Source organism: Heterodontus francisci, chromosome 44 (genome assembly GCF_036365525.1).
Source record: "Heterodontus francisci isolate sHetFra1 chromosome 44, sHetFra1.hap1, whole genome shotgun sequence".
Classification (NCBI taxonomy): Eukaryota; Metazoa; Chordata; class Chondrichthyes; order Heterodontiformes; family Heterodontidae; genus Heterodontus; species Heterodontus francisci.
Genome location: NC_090414.1, coordinates 25138137 through 25157695, shown reverse-complemented (window position 1 = coordinate 25157695; position 19559 = coordinate 25138137). Strand labels below are relative to the sequence as shown.

The 19559-nt window shown below is 53.6% G+C and overlaps 1 protein-coding gene and 1 long non-coding RNA gene across 3 annotated transcripts in view; one reads left to right on the top strand and one right to left on the bottom strand.

Moving 5' to 3' along the window:
• The window catches only part of LOC137355874 (uncharacterized), a 72511-nt gene that overhangs the window by 20103 nt on the left and 32849 nt on the right, over positions 1-19559 (top strand). The window lies entirely within an intron of this gene.
• On the bottom strand, positions 7594-19386 carry LOC137356069 (putative transcription factor Ovo-like 1). Of its 2 annotated transcripts, none has more exons than XM_068021843.1 (5): positions 19342-19386; positions 18645-18843; positions 16600-16781; positions 14065-14251; positions 7594-7909 (listed from the first exon to the last, which is right to left on the bottom strand). In XM_068021843.1, the coding sequence occupies exons 1-5, from the start codon at positions 19369-19371 to the stop codon at positions 7617-7619; spliced, it is 891 nt and encodes a 296-aa protein (XP_067877944.1). In that variant the 5' UTR covers positions 19372-19386; the 3' UTR covers positions 7594-7616. The 2 variants fall into 2 exon arrangements, with proteins under 2 accessions (XP_067877944.1, XP_067877945.1); XM_068021844.1 differs by lacking the exon at positions 19342-19386 and adding an exon at positions 19138-19204.

Below are 19559 nucleotides of genomic sequence, written 5' to 3'. Positions count from 1 at the left end.
TAAGGAGATATTAGGGACAGGCGACCAAAAGCTCAGTAAAAGAGGTCGGTTTTAAGGAGCGTCTTAAAGGAGGAGAGAGAGAGGCGGAGAGGTTTAGAGAGGGAATTCCAGAACTTAGGGCCCCAGGGAGCTGAAGGCACGGCCGCCAATGGTGGAGCGATGGGAATCGGGGGATGGACAAGAGGCCGGAATTGGAGGGAGTGCAGAGATCTCGGAGGGTTGTAGGGTCGGGAGGAGGTTACGGAGAAAGGGAGGGTTGTAGGGGCTGGAGAAGGTTACAGAGATAGGGAAGGTTGTAGGGGCTGGAGAAGGTTACAGAGATAGGGAAGGTTGTAGGGGCTGGAGGAGGTTACAGAGATAGGGAGGGTTGTAGGGGCTGGAGGAGGTTACAGAGATAGGGAGGGTTGTAGGCGCTGGAGGAGGTTACAGAGATAGGGAGGATTGTAGGGGCTGGAGGAGGTTACAGAGATAGGGAAGGTTGTAGGGGCTGGAGAAGGTTACAGAGATAGGGAAGGTTGTAGGGGCTGGAGGAGATTACAGAGATAGGGAGGGTTGTAGGGACTGGAGGACGTTACAGAGATAGGGAGGGTTGTAGAGACTGGAGGAGGTTACAGAGATAGGGAAGGTTGTAGGGGCTGGAGAAGGTTACAGAGATAGGGAGGATTGTAGAGACTGGAGGAGGTTACAGAGATAGGGAAGGTTGTAGGGGCTGGAGAAGGTTACAGAGATAGGGAGGGTTGTCGGGGCTGGAGGAGGTTACAGAGATAGGGAGGGTTGTAGGGGCTGGAGGAGGTTACAGAGATAGGGAGGGTTGTAGGCGCTGGAGGAGGTTACAGAGATAGGGAGGATTGTAGAGACTGGAGGAGGTTACAGAGATAGGGAGGGTTGTAGGGGCTGGAGGAGGTTACAGAGATAGGGAGGGTTGTAGGCGCTGGAGGAGGTTACAGAGATAGGGAGGATTGTAGAGACTGGAGGAGGTTACAGAGATAGGGAAGGTTGTAGGGGCTGGAGAAGGTTACAGAGATAGGGAAGGTTGTAGGGGCTGGAGGAGGTTACAGAGATAGGGAAGGTTGTAGGGGCTGGAGGAGATTACAGAGATAGGGAGGGTTGTAGGGACTGGAGGACGTTACAGAGATAGGGAGGGTTGTAGAGACTGGAGGAGGTTACAGAGATAGGGAAGGTTGTAGGGCCTGGAGAAGGTTACAGAGATAGGGAGGGTTGTAGGGGCTGGAGGAGGTTCCAGAGATAGGGAGGGTTGTAGGGATTGGAGGAGGTTACAGAGATAGGGAGGGTTGTAGGGGCTGGAGGAGGTTACAGAGATAGGGAGGGTTGTAGAGACTGGAGGAGGTTACAGAGATAGGGAAGGTTGTAGGGGCTGGAGAAGGTTACAGAGATAGGGAAGGGTGTAGGGGCTGGAGGAGGTTACAGAGATAGGGAGGGTTGTAGAGGCTGGAGGAGGTTACAGAGATAGGGAGGATCATAGAGACTGGAGGAGGTTACAGAGATGGGGAAGGTTGTAGGGGCTGGAGGAGGTTACAGAGATAGGGAAGGTTGTAGGGGCTGGAGGAGGTTACAGAGATAGGGAGGGTTGCAGAGGCTGGAGGAGGTTACAGAGATAGGGAGGATTGTAGAGACTGGAGGAGGTTACAGAGATAGGGAAGGTTGTAGGGGCTGGAGGAGGTTACAGAGATAGGGAGGGTTGCAGAGGCTGGAGTAGGTTACAGAGATAGGGAGGATTGTAGAAACTGGAGGAGGTTACAGAGATAGGGAGGGTTGTAGGGGCTGGAGGAGGTTACAGAGATAGGGAGGGTTCTAGGGGCTGGAGGAGGTTACAGAGATAGGGAGGGTTGTAGGGACTGGAGGAGGTTACAGAGATAGGGAGGGTTGTAGGGGCTGGAGGAGGTTACAGAGATAGGGAGGGTTGTAGGGGCTGGAGGAGGTTACAGAGATAGGGAGGGTTGTAGGGACTGGAGGAGGTTACAGAGATAGGGAGGATTTTAGAGACTGGAGGAGGTTACAGAGATAGGGAGGGTTCTAGGGGCTGGAGGAGGTTACAGAGATAGGGAGGGTTGTAGGGACTGGAGGAGGTTACAGAGATAGGGAGGGTTGTAGGGGCTGGAGGAGGTTACAGAGATATGGAGGGGCGAGGAGACCATGGAGGGATTTGAACAGGAGGATGAGGATTTTAGAATCGAGGATTTGCCAGACCCGAAGGCAGTGAAGAGATCATGAATTGGAAGAGAGTGCAATCTTGAACCCACCATTCCAGTTCACATTTCACTTTATTTCACACTCAATTCTCATGAAAACAACTCCAGTAGAAATGTAATGGCACAGTGGTCTCCCTCTCGGGTATCACTGGGTTACAGTCCCTGCCGCCCCCCTGCAGTGACTGAGGGCAGCAGCATTAGAAAGGGTACAAACTGCAGGCCTTGCCTGAGAGCATCTCCCTGAACTTTGACTTTTACTGTGGTGCACTGTGAGGACAGCTCTTTAAAAGTAAAAGTGCCTCATCACCACTCAGTACCATAGCAGCTTGTGTCTCATGCATTTCTTTAAAGTGCAGTGACTGTTGTTCTGTAAGCAAACGAGGGAGCCATTCTGGGCACAGTAAGATCCCAGGACTGATGAGATGAGGTATGGTGAATTTGGGGTTTTATTGGCCGGTTAGTTGAGGGATAAATATTGTCCCCAGGACACCGGGGAGAACTCCCCTGCTCTTCTTCCAATAGTGGCCGTGGGATCTTTTACACCCACCCGAGAGGGCAGACGGGGGCCTCGGTTTAATGTCTCATCTGAAAGACGGCACCTCCGACAGTGCAGCACTCCCTCAGTACTGACCCTCTGACAGTGCTGCACTCCCTCAGTACTGACCCTCTGACAGTGCAGCATTCCCTCAGTACTGACTCTCCGACAGTGCAGCACTCCCTCAGTACTGACCCTCTGACAGTGCAGCACTCCCTCAGTACTGACCCTCCGGCAGCGCGGCACTCCCTCAGTACTGACCCTCCGACAGTGCAGTACTGGAGGGAGTGTCAGCCTAGACTAGGGTTGGGGGGAGGTGGGATGGTGCGGGGGGAACTTGAGTCCCAGAAGAAACCCATCACATTCTGTCTGGATAACGGAGAGTGGCAGTGAATGAGCCAAGCTGACAGTCTTGATAAGAAGCTAATCCCAGTGGCCTTCCCTGAGATACAATACTGTGTAAACAAAAATGTTTCTACACCAAACCATCCGTGTACATAATAACAGCAGACTCTTCCAGTTTCTAGTCAGTCAGTTGTGCTTGTGTGTGATTTTGTTTTAGGTCAACCACCCCTCACCCACCAACCCTCTCGTGCATTGACTCTCACTGGCTACAGGTTCCTTCGGCACTGTGACCACCAGTGGCTTCCTTTCTCTCTCTCCTTTGCTCTTCCCTCTCCCCGTCCCCTCCCTCTCCCCCTCCGCTCTCCACTGCCTCTCCGCTCCTCCCTCCCCCCCCCCCCCGTCTCACTTCCCCTCCTCTCCCTCCTTCCCGCCCTCTCTCTCCCTCTCTTCCACTCCCCTCCCCCCCTCTCTCTTCACCTCCCTTCATACACTCTCTCTCTCTCTCTGTCCTTCCCACTCTCTCTCTCTCCCACTATCTCTCACTCCCTCCTTCTCTCTCCCACCCCCTTTCCTCTCTCTCCCCCTCCCTCCCTCTCTGGCCCTCCCCCCTCTCTCTCTCTCTCCCTCCCCTCTGCCTCCCTCGCCCTGTCTCCCTCCCCCTCGAGCTCTCTCTCTCCTCCCCCCCCCCATTCTCTCCTTGCCTGATGGCTGCACGTCTCTGTGTCTACCGGCGGTGTCACTGGATAGCTGATTCTCCTCTCCCTGCACCGGGCACTGAGGCCAATTCTCCCCCCATCTTGTGCTATCCAACCTGGTAACTGTTAAATCCCACAGGCTATTCTCAAAGATCCTACGTTAATTCCTTATAAAAAATAAATTCCACCCCAAACCCTGATCATAGATAGTCATCATAGGTAATTCTTTTAACAAATACATTTAAAAAAAACAAGATTTTCTTCAAATTCCAAAACACTTTTTTTCTGTAAAGAACAACTTGCATTTCTCTAGCACCTTTAACAGTAAACCGTCCCCATGGTGCTTCACAGGAGGGTAAATCAGACAGAATTTGACCCCGAGCCACATAAGGAGATATTAGGGACAGGCGATCAAAAGCTCGGTCAAAGAGGTCAGTTTTTAAGGAGCGTCTTAAAGGAGGAGAGAGAGAGGCGGAGAGGTTTAGGGAGGGAATTCCAGAGCTTAGGGCCCCAGGGAGCTGAAGGCACGGCCGCCAATGGTGGAGCGATGGGAATCGGGGGATGGACAAGAGGCCGGAATCAGAGGGTTGTAGGGGCTGGAGGAGGTTACAGAGATAGGGAGGGTTGTAGGGGAGACAAAAAGTCAGCATGAAATGTTGTAAAGATCTGAACTTTGAAACATTCCGACTCTCCCTAACTCACGTGAAGTGGGAGTTATTAGGTGCTCCCAAATTAGGCCTGGAGTCTTAACTGCCAGTTTCCCATTTGTGTCTGTTTGTCTGAGGTAGCTGTTCAGATTCCTCCCTTCCTTCCCCATCCCATTCAGGGTCAAAATTCAGAACCTTCTGAAACACTAGACCCAATTTTAACCTCACCCACCCAAGAGAGACCTTGACTCTGTATCTAACCCGTTTTTTTTTTGATGGGGACAGTGTAGAGGGAGCTTTACTCTGTATCTAACCCCCGTACTGTACCTGTCCTGGGAGTGTTTGATGGGGGACAGTGTAGAGGGAGCTTTACTCTGTATCTAACCCCCCGTACTGTACCTGTCCTGGGAGTGTTTGATGGGGACAGTGTAGAGGGAGCTTTACTCTGTATCTAACCCCCGTACTGTACCTGTCCTGGGAGTGTTTGATGGGACAGTGTAGAGGGAGCTTTACTCTGTATCTAACCCCCGTACTGTACCTGTCCTGGGAGTGTTTGATGGGACAGTGTAGAGGGAGCTTTACTCTGTATCTAACCCCCCGTACTGTACCTGTCCTGGGAGTGTTTGATGGGGGGCAGTGTAGAGGGAGCTTTACTCTGTATCTAACCCCCGTACTGTACCTGTCCTGGGAGTGTTTGATGGGGGACAGTGTAGAGGGAGCTTTACTCTGTATCTAACCCCCCGTACTGTACCTGTCCTGGGAGTGTTTGATGGGACAGTGTAGAGGGAGCTTTACTCTGTATCTAACCCCCGTACTGTACCTGTCCTGGGAGTGTTTGATGGGACAGTGTAGAGGGAGCTTTACTCTGTATCTAACCCCCCGTACTGTACCTGTCTTGGGAGTGTTTGATGTGGGCAGTGTAGAGGGAGCTTTACTCTGTATCTAACCCCCGTACTGTACCTATCCTGGGAGTGTTTGATGGGGGACAGTGTAGAGGGAGCTTTACTCTGTATCTAACCCCGTACTGTACCTGTCCTGGGAGTGTTTGATGGGGACAGTGTAGAGGGAGCTTTACTCTGTATCTAACCCTGTACTGTACCTGTCCTGGGAGTGTTTGATGGGGGACAGTGTAGAGGGAGCTTTACTCTGTATCTAACCCCCGTACTGTACCTGTCCTGGGAGTGTTTGATGTGGACAGTGTAGAGGGAGCTTTACTCTGTATCTAACCCCCCGTACTGTACCTGTCCTAGGAGTGTTTGATGAGGACAGTGTAGAGGGAGCTTTACTCTGTATCTAACCCCCGTACTGTACCTGTCCTGGGAGTGTTTGATGTGGACAGTGTAGAGGGAGCTTTACTCTGTATCTAACCCCCGTACTGTACCTGTCCTGGGGAGTGTTTGATGTGGACAGTGTAGAGGGAGCTTTACTCTGTATCTAACCCCAGTGGGTGCCTGAAATAGAGGTTCTTTATTCTCAGTACCGATCCGAATATCTCACTAAAGTGTGTACGTTATATACAATCCATGCCTCCTATACACAAATTATAAAATCTGTTGCACAATGTCCCTGGTTTAAGTGGCTTAAACAGCAACTGGCTGAGCATATCAACTTGATACACGATTATCCCAGAAGCATAATTCCAACAATTATATTACAAACAGGGAGTGGGGAAAAATCCAAGACAATTAAAAAAATAATTATACATATCGCCCCACAAAATATTTTTTCTGCAAGCCAGCAAAAAGATAAAGAAACAAATGTTAGTTTTCATATTTCTCCTTTTAAACAAAAGTGCATCTTGCTCCAGTGTGTGGGCAGCCTCCAATATGTCACAGATTCCATTTCCCTGGTCTCTGCAGGGTTAAAGCTGATCTCAGTTGAGTCTTAGTATCTCCAGGTTCAGTGAGACGATGAGCCAGCGAATCCTGTTGCAAGTCAGGATTCGGTAGGTGAGGACAGGATTGGGCTGTGATTCCTCTGTAGCCAAATAGCCCGCGCAGGCTCACGTGAACGGTGGCAGTAGATATCTGGAACTCTCTCCCCTCTTGGCTCCTGAGACTGGAGTCAGTTGAAAACTTCAAAAGAGATTTTCGTCTGGTAAGGATTACGAAAAACCAAGCTGGGAGTTGAGATCAACCAGGGTGCAAGTGAACATCGGAACAGGCCATGAGGGGCTGAATGGCCTCCTCCTGTCCCTGTGATAGTTAAGCGAGTGATTACCTTCTGACTGTGGCCTCACACCCCAGTGGGAGTCGAAGCCTGAGGGAGATTGGGGTGCCTGAGAATTCCAAGGTGATTTCGGAAGTGCCAATGCAATGCTTTTGGTCCCGAGATGATGATTGGAGTTGGTGCTGTGGCTCTCTGCCTTCAGGAGGGGGCTGGACTGGTTCCTAACTGGGACAGAGAGCACCGTGCGTTCATGGTAAGGTGTCCTGATAGATAATGCTTTGTCTGGGTGATCTCCTGGGCTGGGTTTCAATGATCTGTGGGGCTTAGCGGAGGAATTCTTACTCCTTTATGGGCCCTGGGGAGTTTTCTCCCTGCATTGTTTTGCCTCTTAAGAGTCATAGAGAGATACAGCACTGAAACAGGCCCTTCGGCCCACCGAGTCTGTGCCGACCAACAACCACCCATTTATATAAATCCTACATTTAATCCCATATTCCCTACCACATCACCACCTTCCCTCAATTCTCCTACCACCTAGCTACACTAGGGGCAATTTACAATGGCCAATTTACCTATCAACCTGCAAGTCTTTGGCTGTGGGAGGAAACCGGAGCACCCGGAGGAAACCCAGGTGGTCACAGGGAGAACTTGCAAACTCCACACAGGCAGTACCCAGAACTGAACCCGGGTCGCTGGTGCTGTGAGGCTGCGGTGCTAACCACTGTGCCGCCCCTTCCTCTTCCGGGGAGATTACAAGAAAACGGGGTGTGTGTGGTATCTAGTGACGTTCCAGCCACTGTGGGTGTGTGGGGTAAGGCTCCAGGAAAGGTAGTCCCCTGCCTGTTGGTTTTCGGAATTCCCAAATTAACAGAACCCCCACCCCCCCCCCCGAAACGAAACGTCGGTGGTCTTAAGTCACGACAGCTCCTCCTGCCCCTGCCCCAGCAACCCCCCCGCCCCCCCCCACCCCCCCCCCCGCCGCCCCTCGTGAGGACAGTGTGGAGGAGGTTGCGGATCATGTGCTGTTGCTGTCCAACAGTGAGCTGAAGTTACTCTCCAGAGCCGCTGCCATTTTCTTCGAAGCTTTCCGTAGGAAGGGGCTGTTTGGGTGCTTGTCCTTCATGTGGACAATGTGGCCCTCCTGACTGTCGGCAGTGAAGCCGCACTCCTCGCACACGTAGAGCTTAGCACGCCGCTCCTTGTACGCGTAGGCCTGGTGGACTCCGTGGATCTTCTTGAGGTGGGACTCCAGTGAGCAGCGTTGAGTGAAGGCCTTCTCGCACAGATGACATTTGTATGGACGGATTCCTGCTTGGACAAAGGCAGATGTTAGTGACCAGAACTCGTGTTTACACAGCGCACCTTCAATGCAGTGATAATATCATTCGGATCAAGTTAGGCACTGAGTTGCACGGAGATATTAGGGACAGGTGACCAACAGCTCGGTCAAAAATGTCGGTTTTAAGCAGCGTCTTAAAGGAAGAGAGAGAGAGGTGGAGAGGTTCAGGGAGGGAATTCCAGAGCGTAGGGCCCAGGCAGCTGAAGGCATGGCCGTGAATGGTGGAGCACTGCACTGTCAGAAGGTCAGTACTGAGGGAGTGCTGCACTGTCAGGGGGTCAGTACTGAGGGAATGCTGCACTGTCGGAGGGTCAGGACTGAGGAAGCGCCGTACTGTCAGAAGGTCAGTACTGAGGGAGAGCTGGACTGTCAGGGGATCAGTACTGAGGGAATGCTGCACTGTCGGAGGGTCAGGACTGAGGAAGCGCCGTACTGTCAGAAGGTCAGTACTGAGGGAGAGCTGGACTGTCAGGGGATCAGTACTGAGGGAATGCTGCACTGTCGGAGGGTCAGGACTGAGGAAGCGCCGTACTGTCAGAAGGTCAGTACTGAGGGAGAGCTGGACTGTCAGGGGATCAGTACTGAGGGAATGCTGCACTGTCGGAGGGTCAGGACTGAGGAAGCGCCGTACTGTCAGAAGGTCAGTACTGAGGGAGAGCTGCACTGTCAGGGGGTCAGTACTGAGGAAGCGCCATACTGTCGGAGGGATCAGTACTGAGGGAGAGCTGCACTGTCGGAGGGGTCAGTACTGAGGGAGAGCTGCACTGTCGGAGGGTCAGTACTGAGGAAGCGCCGTACTGTCGGAGGGGTCAGTACTGAGGGAGAGCTGCACTGTCGGAGGGTCAGTACTGAGGGAGAGCTGGACTGTCAGGGGGTCAGTACTGAGGGAGTGCTGCACTGTCGGAGGGTCAGTACTGAGGGAGTGCCGCACTGTCGGAGGGTCAGTACTGAGGGAGTGCTGCACTGTCAGAAGGTCAGTACTGAGGGAGTGCAGCACTGTCAGGGGGTCAGTACTGAGGGAGTGCCGCACTGTCAGAAGGTCACGACTGAGGGAACGCCGTACTGTCAGGGGAGTCAGTACTGAGGGAGTGCTGCACTGTCGGAGGGTCAGTACTGAGGGAGTGCCGCACTGTCAGGGGGTCAGTACTGAGGAAGCGCCACACTGTCGGAGGGTCAGTACTGAGGGAGTGCCGTACTGTCAGAGGGTCAGTACTGAGGGAGTGCCGCACTGTCGGGGGGTCAGTACTGAGGGAATGCCGTACTGTCAGGGGGTCAGTACTGATGGAGTGCCGCACTGTCGGAGGGTCAGTACTGAGGGAATGCCGTACTGTCAGAAGGTCAGTACTGACGGAGCGCCGCACTGTCGGATGGTCAGTACTGAGGGAGTGCCACACCGTCGGAGGGTCAGTACTGACAGAGCACTGCACTGTCGGAGGGTCAGTACTGAGGGAGTGACGCACTATCGGAGGGTCAGTACTGAGGGAGTGCCGCACTGTCAGAGGATCAGCACTGAGGGAGTGCTGCACTGTCAGGGGGTCATCACTGAGGGAGTGCTGCACTGTCAGAGGGTCAGTACTGAGGGAGCGCCGCACTGTCGGAGGGTCAGTACTGAGGGAGCGCCGCACTGTCGGGGGGTCAGTACTGAGGGAATGCCGTACTGTCAGGGGGTCAGTACTGATGGAGTGCCGCACTGTCGGAGGGTCAGTACTGAGGGAATGCCGTACTGTCAGGGGGTCAGTACTGAGGGAGCGCCACACCGTCGGAGGGTCAGTACTGAGGGAGTGCCGCACTGTCGGAGGGTCAGTACTGAGGGAGTGCCGCACTGTCAGAGGGTCAGCACTGAGGGAGTGCCGCACTATCGGAAGGTCAGTACTGACGGAGCGCCGTACTGTCAGGGGGTCAGTACTGAGGGAGCGCCACACCGTCGGAGGGTCAGTACTGAGGGAGTGCCGCACTGTCAGAAGGTCACTACTGAGGGAACGCCGTACTGTCAGGGGGTCAGTACTGAGGGAGCGCCACACCGTCGGAGGGTCAGTACTGAGGGAGTGCCGCACTGTCAGGGGGTCAGTACTGAGGGAGCGCCACACCGTCGGAGGGTCAGTACTGAGGGAGTGCCGCACTGTCGGAGGGTCAGTACTGAGGGAGTGCTGCACTGTCAGGGGGTCAGTACTGAGGGAGTGCTGCACTGTCAGGGGGTCAGTACTGACAGAGCACTGCACTGTCGGAGGGTCAGTACTGAGGGAGCGCCGCACTGTCGGAGGGTCAGTACTGAGGGAGTGCCGCACTGTCGGAGGGTCAGTACTGAGGGAGTGCTGCACCGTCGGAGGGTCAGTACTGAGGGAGTGCCGCACTGTCGGAGGGTCAGTACTGAGGGAGTGCTGCACTGTCGGAGGGTCAGTACTGAGGGAGTGCTGCACTGTCAGGGGGTCAGTACTGAGGGAGTGCTGCACTGTCAGGGGGTCAGTACTGAGGGAGCGCCACACCGTCGGAGGGTCAGTACTGAGGGAGTGCCGCACTGTCGGAGGGTCAGTACTGAGGGAGTGCTGCACTGTCAGGGGGTCAGTACTGAGGGAGTGCTGCACTGTCAGGGGGTCAGCACTGAGGGAACGCTGTACTGTCAGGGGGTCAGTACTGAGGGAGTGCTGCACTGTCAGAAGGTCACTACTGAGGGAACGCTGTACTGTCAGGGGGTCAGTACTGAGGGAGTGCTGCACTGTCAGAAGGTCAGTACTGACGGAGCGCCGCTCTGTTGGAGGGTCTGTACTGAGGGAGTGCCACACCGTCGGAGGGTCAGTACTGAGGGAGTGCCGCACTGTCGGAGGGTCAGTACTGAGGGAGTGCTGCACTGTCAGGGGGTCAGTACTGAGGGAGTGCTGCACTGTCAGAAGGTCAGTACTGAGGGAGTGCTGCACTGTCAGAGGGTCAGTACTGAGGGAGTGCTGCACTGTCAGGGGGTCAGTACTGAGGGAGTGCTGCACTGTCAGAAGGTCAGTACTGAGGGAGTGCTGCACTGTCAGAGGGTCAGTACTGAGGGAGTGCCGCACTGTCGGAGGGTCAGTACTGAGGGAGTGCCGCACTATCGGAGGGTCAGTACTGAGGGAGTGCCGCACTGTCGGAGGGTCAGTACTGAGGGAGTGCCGCACTGTCGGAGGGTCAGTACTGAGCAAGTGCCGCACTGTCAGGGGGTCAGTACTGACAGAGCACTGCACTGTCGGAGGGTCAGTACTGAGGGAGTGCCGCACTGTCGGAGGGTCAGTACTGAGGGAGCGCCACACCGTCGGAGGGTCAGTACTGAGGGAGTGCCGCACTGTCGGAGGGTCAGTACTGAGGGAGTGCTGCACTGTCAGGGGGTCAGTACTGAGGGAGTGCTGCACTGTCAGGGGGTCAGTACTGACAGAGCACTGCACTGTCGGAGGGTCAGTACTGAGGGAGAGACACACTATCGGAGGGTCAGTACTGAGGGAGTGCCGCACTGTCGGAGGGTCAGTACTGAGGGAGTGCCGCACTGTCAGAGGGTCAGCACTGAGGGAGTGCCGCACTATCGGAAGGTCAGTACTGACGGAGCGCCGTACTGTCAGAGGGTCAGTACTGAGGGAGTGCTGCACTGTCAGAAGGTCACTACTGAGGGAACGCCGTACTGTCAGGGGGTCAGTACTGAGGGAGCGCCACACCGTCGGAGGGTCAGTACTGAGGGAGTGCTGCACTGTCAGGGGGTCAGTACTGAGGGAGTGCTGCACTGTCAGGGGGTCAGCACTGAGGGAACGCTGTACTGTCAGGGGGTCAGTACTGAGGGAGTGCTGCACTGTCAGAAGGTCAGTACTGACGGAGCGCCGCTCTGTTGGAGGGTCTGTACTGAGGGAGTGCCACACCGTCGGAGGGTCAGTACTGAGGGAGTGCCGCACTGTCGGAGGGTCAGTACTGAGGGAGTGCTGCACTGTCAGGGGGTCAGTACTGAGGGAGTGCTGCACTGTCAGAAGGTCAGTACTGAGGGAGTGCTGCACTGTCAGAGGGTCAGTACTGAGGGAGTGCTGCACTGTCAGGGGGTCAGCACTGAGGGAACGCTGTACTGTCAGGGGGTCAGTACTGAGGGAGTGCTGCACTGTCAGAAGGTCACTACTGAGGGAACGCTGTACTGTCAGGGGGTCAGTACTGAGGGAGTGCTGCACTGTCAGAAGGTCAGTACTGACGGAGCGCCGCTCTGTTGGAGGGTCTGTACTGAGGGAGTGCCACACCGTCGGAGGGTCAGTACTGAGGGAGCGCCACACCGTCGGAGGGTCAGTACTGACAAAGCACTGCACTGTCGGAGGGTCAGTACTGAGGGAGTGACGCACTATCGGAGGGTCTGTACTGAGGGAGTGCCGCACTGTCAGAGGGTCAGCACTGAGGGAGTGCTGCACTATCGGAGGGTCAGTACTGAGGGAGTGCCGCACTGTCGGAGGGTCAGTACTGAGGGAGTGCCGCACTATCGGAGGGTCAGTACTGAGGGAGTGCCGCACTGTCGGAGGGTCAGTACTGAGGGAGTGCCGCACTGTCGGAGGGTCAGTACTGAGCAAGTGCCGCACTGTCGGAGGGTCAGTACTGAGGGAGTGCCGCACTGTCGGATGGTCAGTACTGAGGGAGTGCCGCACTGTCGGAGGGTCAGTACTGAGGGAGTGCCGCACTGTCGGAGGGTCAGTACTGAGGGAGTGCCGCACTGTCGGAGGGTCAGTACTGAGGGAGTGCCGCACTGTCGGAGGGTCAGTACTGAGGGAGTGCCGCACTATCGGAGGGTCAGTACTGAGGGAGAGCCGCACTGTCGGAGGGTCAGTACTGAGCGAGTGCCGCACTGTCGGATGGTCAGTACTGAGGGAGTGCCGCACTGCCGGATGTGACGTCTTTCAGATGAGACATTAAACCGAGGCCCCCGTCTGCCCTCTCGGGTGGGTGTAAAAGATCCCACGGCCACTATTGGAAGAAGAGCAGGGGAGTTCTCCCCGGTGTCCTGGGGACAATATTTATCCCTCAACCAAAATCACTAAAAAATACTGGTAATTTTCTCAGTGCTATTTATGGAATCTTGCTGTGCGTAAATTGGCTGCCACATTTCTTAAAGTACAACACTGACTACAGGTCTAAAGATTGGCTTATAAAGTGCTTCGTGACTTCAGCAGGTGATGAAAGGCATTGTGGAAATGGGACTTCCTTCCTTCTCTCTCTCGCTCTCTGTCCCTCTCTCTCTGTGTCCCTCTCTCCTGTGCCCAGAAGCTTTGCTCTCACCCTGTCTGGAGCTGTGCGATACAGATGAGAAAGACCTGAAATTTGGTTCTGAGATGGATTACAATTGGGCTCAGCGTTTCTGGATGAGAGAGAGGAGGGAGATCAGCCACTGTTCCTGCTCCTGATCATCATCAAGGGGCTCCTGCTGGACCATGTGTTGTTGGTCAAGGTCTGAGCTGTGCTGTTCCCTCACGGCACAGACTGGGCCCACTCCCCAAGTGCAGTTGTTATACAGGAACAGGAGGAGGCCATTCAGCCCCTCAAGTGAGCTGCGCCATTCAATTAAATCTTGTTTAATTTGAATCTTAAATCCATCTCTCCGCCTTGGTTCCCTAACTCGCAATACCCTTTCCTAACAAAAAATGTTATCAATCTCAGTTTTGACATTTTCAATTGACCCCCGGCCTCAGCAGCTTTCAGGGGGGGAGAGAGTTCCCGATTTCCACTCCCCTTTGTGTGAAGAAGTGCTTCCTGACATCACCCCTGAACGGCCCGGGCTCTAATTTTAAGGTTCTGCCCCCTTGTTCTGGACTCCCCCCGACCAGAGGAAATAGTTTCTCTCTATCGACCCGATCGAATCCTTTAATCATCTTAAACCCCTCGATTAGATCAACCCCTTAATCTTCTACACTCGAGGGAATACAAGCCCAGTCTGTGCGACCTATCCTCGGAATTTAACCCTTTCATCCCCGGGATCATTCTGGTGAATCTGCACTGCACCCTCTCCCAGGACAATATCTCCTTCCAGAGGGGCAAGTGCCCAGAGCTTGAATCACTTGTGTCAGGAGGTGCAAACACCAGGGTACCTTCACAAAGAGAAGAGACAAGTGTGGCAATAAAATCAAAAGGGGGTTAACCTCTCCTTTACCTGTGTGTGTTCGAACATGTCTCTTGAGGTCAAATGTATCATTGAAGCCTTTCCCACAGAAGGTGCATAAGTGGCGTTTCACATCATTGTGGCACTTTAGGTGCCGGTTCAGCATGCGCTGGTACTGAAAGGTCTTCTGACAGAATTGGCAGGCGTAGAGCTCATCTGTACACTCTCCCATAGTGACCTGCACAAACACACACACATTTACATTGGATTGAAGAACATTCAATAGCAGCCCGCCGTTCGTCTCCGATTCCCCTCCACTGTTGGGGCTCAGTGGATAACGCCTTTATCTGTGAGGCAGAGGTCGTGGTTTCGAACCCCCCACTCCAGAGACTTAAGCCCGATAATCCAGGCTGACAGTCATGGCACCAGTACTGAGGGAGTGCCGCACTGTCGGAGGGTCAGTACTGAGGGAGTGCCGCACTGTCGGAGGGTCAGTACTGAGGGAGTGCCGCCCTGTCGGAGGGTCAGTACTGAGGGAGTGCTGCACTGTCGGAGGGTCAGTACTGAGGGAGTGCTGCACTGTCGGAGGGTCAGTACTGAGGGAGTGCCGGACTGTCGGAGGGTCAGTACTGAGGGAGTGCCGGACTGTCAGAGGGTCAGTACTGAGGGAGTGCTGCACTGTCGGAGGGTCAGTACCGAGGGAGAGCCGCACTGTCGGAGGGTCAGTACAGAGGGAGAGCCGCACTGTCGGAGGGTCAGTACAGAGGGAGAGCCGCACTGTCGGAGGGTCAGTACAGAGGGAGAGCCGCACTGTCGGAGGGTCAGTACAGAGGGAGAGCCGCACTGTCGGAGGGTCAGTACAGAGGGAGAGCCGCACTGTCGGAGGGTCAGTACAGAGGGAGAGCCGCACTGTCGGAGGGTCAGTACCGAGGGAGAGCCGCACTGTCGGAGGGTCAGTACTGAGGGAGTGCTGCACTGTCGGAGGGTCAGTACTGAGGGAGTGCCGCACTGTCAGAGGGTCAGTACAGAAGGAGAGCCGCACTGTTGGAGGGTCAGTACAGAGGGAGAGCCGCACTGTCGGAGGGTCAGTACTGAGGGAGTGCTGCACTGTCGGAGGGTCAGTACCGAGGGAGAGCCGCACTGTCAGAGGGTCAGTACTGAGGGAGTGCTGCACTGTCGGAGGGTCAGTACCGAGGGAGTGCCGCACTGTCAGAGGGTCAGTACTGAGGGAGTGCTGCACTGTCGGAGGGTCAGTACCGAGGGAGAGCCGCACTGTCGGAGGGTCAGTACAGAGGGAGAGCCGCACTGTCGGAGGGTCAGTACTGAGGGAGTGCCGCACTGTCAGAGGGTCAGTACTGAGGGAGTGCTGCACTGTCGGAGGGTCAGTACCGAGGGAGAGCCGCACTGTCGGAGGGTCAGTACAGAGGGAGAGCCGCACTGTCGGAGGGTCAGTACCGAGGGAGAGCCGCACTGTCGGAGGGTCAGTACAGAGGGAGTGCTGCACTGTCGGAGGGTCAGTACCGAGGGAGAGCCGCACTGTCGGAGGGTCAGTACCGAGGGAGCGCCGCACAGTCGGAGGGTCAGTACCGAGGGAGAGCCGCACTGTCGGAGGGTCAGTACTGAGGGAGCGCTGCACTGTCGGAGGGGTCAATACTGAGGGAGTGCCGCACTGTCAGAGGGTCAGTACTGAGGGAGCGCCGCACTGTCGGAGGGTCAGTACCGAGGGAGAGCCGCACTGTCGGACGGTCAGTACAGAGGGAGTGCCGCACTGTCGGAGGGTCAGTACTCAGGGAGCGCTGCACTGTCGGAGGGTCAGTACTGAGGGAGAGCCGCACTGTCCGAGGGTCAGTACTGAGAGAGTGCCGCACTGTCAGAGGGCCAGTACTGAGGGAGTGCCGCACTGTCAGAGGGTCAGTACTGAGGGAGCGCTGCACTGTCGGAGGGTCAGTACTGAGTGAGCGTTGCACTGTCAGAGGGTCAGTACTGAGGGAGTGCCGCACTGTCGGAGGGTCAGTACTGAAGGAGTGCCGCACTGTTGGAGGGTCAGTACTGAGGGAGTGCCGCACAGTCGGAGGGGTCAGTACTGACGGAGCGCCGCACTGTCAGAGGGTCAGTACTGAGGGAGCGCTGCACTGTCGGAGGGTCAGTACTGAGTGAGCGCTGCACAGTCGGAGGGGTCAGTACTGAGGGAGTGCTGCACTGTTGGAGGGGTCAGTACTGAGGGAGTGCTGTACTGTCGGAGGTGCCGTCTTTCAGATGAGACATTAAACCGAGGCCCCGTCTGCCCTCTCGGGTGGGTGTAAAAGATCCCACGGTCACTATTGGAAGAAGAGCAGGGGAGTTCTCCCCGGTGTCCTGGGGACAATATTTATCCCTCAACCAACATCACTAAAAACAGATGATCCGGGTCATTATCACATTGCTGTTTGTGGGATCTTGCTGTGTGTCATTTGAAGCCACGTTTCCTACATTACAACAGTGACTACAGTTCAAATTGGCTGTACATTGCTGTGTGACACCCTGAGGTGGTGGAATGCACTGGAGAAAATGCTTGCTCTTTCTTTCAGTGTAAGATGTGGACTATACCTTAATCTTGGAACGAATGAATTCCTGGTGGAGGTTTTGGTGCATTCCAGTTTCAATATCTTGTGCAGACATACTCGAGTCTGTGTCATAGGCAGATTCCTTCTCTGTGTTGTCCTCTGCTGTCAGACATAATGGAGCCTTGTAGATCTCTGACTCTTTGTATTGTATAATATCCAGAGGGTCTAAAGAAAACAGTTCTGTTAAAAGATCTTCCTTGAGGAAAATCCATTGGGTTCCAGAGATATTTTTATCTAAAGGGGTCGAGGAAATGGAACTAATTTTTCAACAACAACTTGCATTTCTCTAGCGCCTTTAACATCATAAAATGTCCCCAAGGTGCTTCACAGGAGTGTAAATCAGACAGAATTTGACCCCGAGCCACATAAGGAGATATTAGGGACAGGCGACCAAACGCTCGGTCAAGGAGATCGGTTTTAAGGAGCGTCTTAAAGGAGGAGAGAGAGAGAGAGACGGAGAGGTTTAGAGAGGGAATTCCAGAGCTGAGGGCCCCAGGCAGCCAATGGTGGAGTGATGGACAAGAGGCTGGAATTGAAGGGAGCGCAGAGATCTCGGAGAGTTTTCTCCAATTTTCCTTTGCCATTGGTGACCATGCCTTCAGCTGCCAAGGCCTCTGGAATTCCCTCTGGAATTCATAGAGTCACACAGCACTGAAACAGGCCCTTCGGCCCACCGAGTCTGTGCTGACCAACAACCACCCATTTATACTAATCCTACATTAATCCCATATTCCCTACCGCATTCCCACCATTCTCCTATACCTACCTACACTAGGGGCGATTTACAATGGCCAATTTACCTATCAACCTGCAAGTCTTTGGCTGCGGGAGGAAACCGGAGCACCCGGAGGAAACCCACGCGGTCACAGGGAGAACTTGCAAACTCCACACAGGCAGTACCCAGAACTGAACCCGGGTCGCTGGAGCTGTGAGGCTGCGGTGCTAACCACTGCGCTGCCCCTTTTTCTCTTCTGAAAGAAAATTTGTTTCTTGGGTTGCGGGCGTCGCTGGCTCGGTCAGCATTTATTGCCCATGCCTCAGTGCCCTTGAGCAGGTGGTGGTGAGCTGCCTTCTTGAACCACTGCAGTGCGTGTGAGTTGTGGGGCTGGAGGAGGTGACATAGACAGGGAAGGCCCATGGAGTCATCTCAGCCCAGGGGAGAATACAGTTAAATCAATATTCTGCGGTGATACATTTACTTGCTAACCTGCTAAAAGCCAGTTGCCAGACTGCTGGAGGCAAGTCTAAACGCAGACTGTGAGAAAGATCACTAATTACACAAGTCCTTTTTTAAGGCATGTGGAGGAGGAGAACCGAAGTGGAGGGAGAACACTGGTGAAGTTTGACATTACATTAAAAGTTTTATGTTAGGGCGAACGATGAATTATTCTCTGTAAACTAAATTGGGTTCATGATTTTTGACACAAAATATCTTTGACCAAACTTTGTTTCCGTTACTTTTTTTCAATACATTGCTCCTTCGACTTTAAGGGGTGTGAGGAGTGTAAACCTTTGAGACTGTTTCTGCTCCCAGAAGGAGGGAAAGCTGATTTCTCTCTCTGATTTAAAAATACAAGCACACTTTTATCGATTAATTTCCCGCTGCTATTTGTCCATACAGAATAATTAAACTGCGGTGTAAAATCTTGACACCTCGGCCTGAAAGTGCCATCAGCAGTCTTATTTTCCCCCATTTAAAAAAAAAAAGTTTTTACAAACTTTCAAAAAAGTTTTTCTTTTAAAACAAATTTCTCGCCACCTTTGTTAAGGCTGGCGTTGGCAGTTTGTGAACTGAACTTTTATTTTTAAGGTATATTCCCCAAGATCGTGATCCAAAAACTGAAACGAGTCTTCAAAACTTTTTTTTAAATTCAGTATCACTGTTTAATTTTTAAGAGGATCTCCGTTTTGTTTTTTGGCTCCCAAACGATCGCAAACTTTGCCAAGGTGGATCCCGTTCAAACTTTTAACCAAACCTGCCATCTCCAGCCGTGGGGGGGGGGGGGGGGAATTAATCGATCCACTTACGTGGGACGTAAATATCCGCTCTCATTTCGTCGGGAATCTCGCCCCAACTTCGTGTCTTTGCGTTTTCATTCCGAGTCTTCACTAAGAACGCTCTAGGCATCTTCGTCCCTCCGTCTTCTCTGGTTTCGATCCGAACAGGTTCAAGAAACGGAATGTAAAGGTGCCTTTTTTCCACCACCGCCCCTTCTGCAGTGTAAACCTGGTGGAAGAGAGAAGGCACAAACTTTCGTTTGAAAAAGTTTTGGCAATCCCCTCCTCCCTCCTTCGTTCGCCTTCTCTCTCTCTCTCTCTCTGGAAGGAGAGGCACCTGTGTAAAACGAAATGGAAAATCTCCTGCTTTCTTTCTCTTTCTCTCTCTCTCTCCTCTCTCGCGGTTTGGATTTCACCAGGGAGATAAGTCCTCTGCTACTGACAGGCTTTCCCTGTTCCCCCCCCCCCCCCCCCCCACTACGACGTGACAATGAAGAGGGCAGAGAGAGACCGGGAGACTCACCTAACCAGAATAAAAATAAAAAGTCAAAACTTGAAAAGCAGGAGCCTAGGGATTGACATATGCGCTGACAAATAACGGTGGTTGTACTCTGTATCACACCTGTCTGTTTTGCGTTATACCAACCAACCTTTCCACCAAACACATCTCCCTCCCTCCCCGGCACCCTGACTCATCCCGTCAGCCAAAAACCAAATTCAAAAATACCTGGTGAATCTTTATTATGTCACATTCCATCTCAGCAGAAATAAACTCCCACGAATTCGGGACAATACAAACAAGTTCTTGTCATTCAGGAAAAAATTATATAGAGGTGTGCTTTGTTTTAACTATTTCATTACTGAGACATTTTCATCATTTTTTTAAAATCCCCCAACAATATGCCGAACTCAGGATCGGGGAGGAGGCCATTCAGCCCCTCTGCG

Excerpts from the sequence above, each read along its gene's own strand:
- LOC137356069 (XM_068021843.1), bottom strand. The coding sequence starts at position 19,371 with ATGGAATGTGACATAATAAAGATTCACCAG. Across the intron at positions 18,844-19,341 it reads ACATAATAAAGATTCACCAG|GTTTACACTGCAGAAGGGGC; the intron begins GTATTTTTGAAT and ends CTCTTCCACCAG. Across the intron at positions 16,782-18,644 it reads AGCGGATATTTACGTCCCAC|ACCCTCTGGATATTATACAA; the intron begins GTAAGTGGATCG and ends TGTTTTCTTTAG.